This window comes from Mus caroli, chromosome 4 (assembly GCF_900094665.2).
Source record: "Mus caroli chromosome 4, CAROLI_EIJ_v1.1, whole genome shotgun sequence".
NCBI lineage: Eukaryota > Metazoa > Chordata > Mammalia > Rodentia > Muridae > Mus > Mus caroli.
Genome location: NC_034573.1, coordinates 109,394,039 through 109,400,329, shown reverse-complemented (window position 1 = coordinate 109,400,329; position 6,291 = coordinate 109,394,039). Strand labels below are relative to the sequence as shown.

The 6,291-nt window shown below is 42.1% G+C and overlaps 1 protein-coding gene across 1 annotated transcript in view; it reads left to right on the top strand.

Annotated features, from left to right (window-relative positions):
* Positions 1-438: 438 nt before the first annotated feature.
* The window catches only part of LOC110293397 (olfactory receptor 2G3-like), a 6,495-nt gene continuing 642 nt past the window's right edge, over positions 439-6,291 (top strand). The window contains exons 1-2 of the mRNA XM_021161230.1: positions 439-462; positions 5,559-5,644. Of these exons, the coding sequence (XP_021016889.1) occupies positions 439-462; positions 5,559-5,644 (110 nt within the window). The remainder of the gene's footprint in view (positions 463-5,558; positions 5,645-6,291) is intronic.

The following is a 6,291-nucleotide window of genomic DNA, read 5'->3' as shown; positions in this document are numbered from 1 at the left end:
ANANNAAANNAATGACTTCAAAAGGATTNANAGGAACCAGGTAGATGTTTACAATAAAGGTAAAGCAGTCCTGCCTAGAGTCAGTTTAGTGACAGGCAAGGATTTCACACTCTAGAGCTATACCTTTGAACCTTGTGAAGGCTAACATCAGGGGGTTCTGCTCTCTGCAGACCTCATGAATAATGCAATATCACAACTCCCCTATCTCTTAGGCCTTGCTAAATTCTTATATGAATGTAACTTTTTAAGTAACTGGAGAATCTCCATTTGTCAGAAGAATTCAACTTGCTTCTAATATGTAATGTAGCCTGTACTGAAGATTTCTATCTCAGTGGGATTCCCTGGCTCTTTCCTGGTATTCCTTGTTTGGGTGCAATTTGCTACTGTCCTTAGTAAACACCAGACTAACTCGGAAATAGGGTATGAGTATATGGGTGAATGAGAACATCAAAGCTCCAGGAGGTAAGTTTCCTTGAAACTCTTTTCCTTGTGAGTACTTTCAGACTTTTTCAGCCTGTCAAGCAAACTTGACCGGAGGGCATGGCAATTCTGTTGGTGGGTTGGTTTTGGTCATGGATGTCTACAGAACACAATTGAAAAACTGGAGCAAATGAGTATGGACATGAGATGTAGACCATCATCTTAAAAGTCAATGGATGAGAGTTCATAGGCTCAGAGGTTAATCTACTACAGTTATTGTGCTAACCTAACATGTGTGAAACTGCCCTCTTGGCTCTCTATGCCTATAGCTAAATTCAGCTCCCAGACCTCCTCAGAGGACTTTCTTTGTGCAGTGGTTGCTGGTTACCACAGAAAATCTAATAGTCAGAGTACAGAGAAGTGTCTATGGAGTGCTCAATCACAAGTGATAGATTTTTGTCACTTTCTACCAAAACTGAGGAACTATTATAGAGAAAGACTGTAATAGCCAGAGATTGTTGAAGACTAAGGCAAAGCAATGTATTTTGGACATTACAGGACTCTGTACTCATATGTCACAGCAGCTGTGGTTGCCTGCACAAGATTTAGTCAATAATCCACTGTGGTCCCTTGATTCCCTACCCTTAACTGATCTGCTCTAGAAAATTGATAGGTTATAGGGGGGAAAGAGTCAGATTTCTTCAGTGGAGTGGCCACTCATTGTCAAGCTCCAATGCATGGCCCTACAACCACGCTAGATGGCCAGCACAAATTAGAACAGGTTGAGTTTTAAAAATCACACTGAGTGGGAGGCAGTTGAGGTGGGTACTGTTGAACTTGAAGAGTTTTCATTAATCATATTCAGGTATCTTGTAATATGCATGGAATACTCATGAAAGATGATAGTCAATACCAAAAAAGGGAAATAATGTGAACATATCCTTTCATGAAAAATGTTCTCCAACAGGACTGGGTTTGAACATTTTAGGACATAAGATGACACTCTCTGCAGACAAATGCCCCAGCGGATCTTTCATGGCTGGCCATGGCCATCTTCACTGTTGGCTTGACTGCATTCAGAATCACTGTAGAAAAACATCTCTGGGGGAGTTTATGAGACTTTTCCTGACATGTTTAACTGATGAGTGGTGATCCATCCTGATTGTGGGTGTCACCATCTGTTCCAGAGAGATAAAAGTCAGTGATGACAGAGTGGATGTAGGACCCCAAATTTAGGGACCCCCACTCTAGTCCAGGGACAGGAAGCACCCACAAACACAAGGATCCTCTCTTGTTACAACACGCACGAGGCTTTATTGGCAGAGCTCTGGGCCGACACGTACCTCACACAGGAGGCAGGGGAGTCGACCCTGAGGCTCGGTAGCTAGGGGTTTTTAAAGAAGCAAAGGGTTAGGAGTACAAAGCATTTTGACAAAGGCACAGGATTGATTCATTAACAGAAAGATTACATGTCAGCAAAGGGGGCATCAGAGCTTTGTTCTGGTGGGCTTAGGGCTTATCTTTGTTCACATAGCAACCAGTTGATATATGACTTAGACAGAAGGGAGGTTCCAGCCAGATGGTGTGGACTTAGATAAGATGACCCTGCCTGTCCTCGGATTGAGGGGAGATTCCGGCCAGATGGTGTTAGCTTAGATAATGTAGCCCCATTTGTCCTTGAATACCTTTTCATCTTTATGACCAAGATGTTCTTAGGAATGCCTTAACAACAGCCCTGCCCTGGCATGCCTGGGGGCTGTTCTGCTTTGTTCTCAGTCCCAGATCAGGACCGTGGGCTCCTAAACAAGTTACCATGGACTCATGGCAACTAGACTGGGATGCTAAGGGCTGGCATCTTGAATTTCAGTCAGGTAACAATGTCTTTACAATAACAATGATGATCGACTTGGAAACTGCAATGATTGCCCCTAGTGAAACAGTTCTTCCATCAAAGCAACACCTCCAAAAACTACCCAAATAATGTTAATAACAGGCAAAGTAGTCAAATTCTTGAGGCTATGGGGACATCATAATTAAACTACCACATCATCCAAGGACTAGAGTTCCAGACAGTCTGAGAAGAAGAATGTGTATTCAGTATTAGAATTGGTCAGTCTGCTTTCTGGCTGGGAATATAATATGACAGACTGACTCACGCTCTGTTGCATGGCTTGTCTGTCATCTTTACTATGTCCTCATCTCAGACACTGTAGTGGCTATTCCTGGTTGTCAACTTGACTATATTTGGGATGAACTTCTATCCACAATTGGAAGACTCACCAGTGACCCTAATCTGGAGGCTGGGAGATAGGAATTTCTGACCTGGATCTTGGTATGGACATCTTGAGTCATAGTGGCTATGGATTCCAGAAGATTAAGACAGGGTGATCTCTGAGTTCAAGGTCATCTGCAATTAAATGTGTGGTGGCACACACCTTTAATCTGGGCTACACCTTATGCTGGAAACTATATAAGGACATAAGAAGAAGAGAGTCGCTCTCTTGCCTGCTTGCCGTGTGGGACTGAACAACTGCTAGATCCTTGGACTTCCATTCACAGCTACTACTGAACCATTGTTGGGAATTGGACTGCAGACTGTAAGTCATTAATAAATTCCTTTATTATATAGAGACTATCCATAAGTTCTGTGACTCTAGAGAACCCTCACTAATACAGATGTTGGTACCAGGAATGGGGTATTCCTGTGACATCCTGACCATGTTTTGAGGAGGACTGTGGAAGGACTTTGGAACTTTGAGCTAGAAGATCCATTCAATGTTCTGACTTGTTTGAATCCCAGTCCTGACTTCCCTTGGTGCTGAACAGCAGTATGGAAATGTAAGCTGAATAAACACTTTTCTTCCCAACTTGCTTCTTGGTCTTGATGTTTGTGCAGGAATAGAAACCCTGACTAAGACAGACACCTTTTATGATATAAAGAGATACTATGACACCAAGGCAACTTACAGAAGAATGTATTTAATGGTGACTTGTAATTTCAGAGTGTGGGTCCATGACCATCATAGCAAGAGCCTTGACAGCAGGCAGACAAGCATGGTGCCTAAGAAGTAGCTGAGATCTTACATCTGGTCCACAAGTATAAGGTAGAGAGAAAGGGAGAAAACTGGGTATGATTTGGACTTCTTAAATGACACTCTCCATGCCCTGCCTTTCCAGGCACAGACTTCCTTCAACAACCACACACCCAATCCTTTTCAAAGAGTTTGCCTAAGTGGGGACCATGTATTCAAATATGTTTCTGAGAGACATTCCTGTTCCATGCCCACAACCCTCAACTATGACTCTCAATAAATATTTTATTTCTTTGAGTGGTACTTGTCAGATATTTTTTCACATCAATGAGGATCATAACTAGGAACCTTCTCAATGAATTTGTGTACAACACTCTCAGCTTTCAGGCATGTAGGTGAAACATGGGCTCAGCAGCAGGATTTTCCAACTGGCTTATAAGATAGGCTTGCCTTTACTCTTTCATGTTTCTATTCTTCTAGAGAGTTAGTTGTTAAATATTTACTTACATCGCCACATGCTCTTATGTCCTAGAATGCAAATCAGTGTTTGTAGGAATGTCATATTATTAACTCCACACTCAGTTTCCTTGCCTCTGATGGAGGAAAACACTGCCCCACACAGACTGCTGCAGATCTGAATGAGTTACTTTCAGAGAGAAGAGTAAGAAGAACTTGGTAAGATGTTACAATTGTTAGCAGCGCCACTGTTGTCTTTTCACATGGTGAGTTTCTTTTTTTTTATTCTGTCATGATTATCATCATGATTACCAACCTATTAGCCTGTCAAATCTGTGTCCCCTGTCCAGTTATACAGAGACTCAAGGCTTTGAGAATCGACAGACTAACTCTGACTACTGATCCCCAAGTTGGGTTACTCTTAGCTGACAGATAGACTGATCTTCCTCCAGTGTCCCAGACAATGTGGTGGAAATGGGAGCCCGGGGCAATGCATAGGCCTATAGCTTTCATGGAGGCTCTAGTTTTCTACTCAAGCCACCATGCTGAGAAGTTCTTTTTTTCTGAAGAATTTCATTCTCATGGTTATAAAGAATAGGAAGATGGAACTGCTGACTTTGAAATCTTTTTTATGACTGGAGGGGAGCAAAATGATCAGAAGCAGCATCAGTGATTCTTTATCCTTGTCTCAGGACGAGTGTTAGTGTTGTTGTCATACTTCTCATAGTGACATGAAACAGAGTTCCTAAGACACGCATGTATTGGCCCTCACTACATTGTGTAGTTGAGCTGCCTTTGTTGGGATTCCATAGAGAGAAACACACACACACACACAACATTGGGTGGTGTGCTGCAGTTTCTTGCCACAGCTTCCAGGAACTTGGGATGATTGGCAGAGTGATGTCAGCTGAGACAGATACAAGTGCTGATGCTAGACCTGTGGAGGACATAAGATGTTTGGAGGTAATATAAATACAACTCATTGGAGAGTGAGCTAGGCTTGCTTATAGAACTAGCAGTGCAACACTTGTGGGCCTGGAGTCATTCTTGATCTTTGCTTCCCTGAGACAGGTACAGCCAAGAACAGTGTTTCTGGTGGTTTCTCCTGCTGACTGGAACTGAGGCTGAAGGCTGGCTGTCTCTGATAGGCAGTGCTACCATTGCTTATTAGTGTTTGCTATCCTGACACTAGTGAACTAGACTGCTGATATAGCAATGAAATGTTTGCAAGTGGATCGAGCTGCTTCTGCTGACTTGTGAATGAACTGCCAATTTCCAGACAAAACTGCCAGGAGTTGCTCCAAGGAACCATTTCCAACAGTCCACTTACACCATATCCTTTCTTTCCACTACCTCTGGTGGGTGATGGGTTAAAAGGTATGTTAAAGCATTTAAGAACCACCTTTAAAAATGGATTTTGTAAAAATTAAAGTTACAGTGAGGTTTAAGCTCATACATGCTCATGGTACACCAGTATGGTACACATCTCCTTCTGATAACTATGTATCAAAAAATTTTGAACTTTTGTCCACTCTAGTGCCATGTCTGACTTCATGACACTTCTGGCCATGACAATAATGGACTAAACCTCTGAGATTATGAGTAAGCCTAAATTAAATGTTTTTTTTTTTTTTTTTGGGTGCTTGACAGGTTATTCAGAGGTTGAAAGCCCTTGTTGCTCTTGAAGAGGACCTAGGTTCAGTTCCTAGCCTTCAGATGTTGGGTAAAAACCAACTGTAATTCCAGGGAAATGTACCTAACACCCTCTCATATCTCCAAATGCACTAGTTATACAGAGGGTACACATACATGTACAAGAGGGCAAAACACACAATCAAACAAACAAACAAACAAACTGAATATAAAATAATGTTTTGACTATGAGCATCCATTTCTGTATTTGCCAGGCATGGACATAGCCTCACCCGAGACAGCTATATCAGGGTCCTTTCAGCAAAATCTTGCTGGCATACTTTATATGCCCCAGACAAGGGTACTCCAGGGCCAAGAAGTGGGAGTGGTTGGGTAGGAGATCAGGGTGGGAGGAGGGTATTGGGGACTTTTGGGATAGCATTTAAATGTAAATGAGGAAAATACCTAATAAAAAATTGAAAAAATAATGTTTTGTTTTATAAGAGTTGGTCTGGTCATGTTGTCTCTTCATAGCAATAAAACTCTAAGAAGAGAGTTGGTAAAACACACCGTGGTTTTGCAGTGATAAGCATGACCATGCTTTTGTTTGGAGGAAAGTGGAATTTGGGACTTTGGATTAAGAAAGCAGTGAACTGTTTTAAGTGGGGCTTAATGGGCCATACTAGTAGATGCACAGAGACAGTGGTGCTGAAGTTGACTCAAATTATTCAGGACTGGCTCAAGAGGTTTT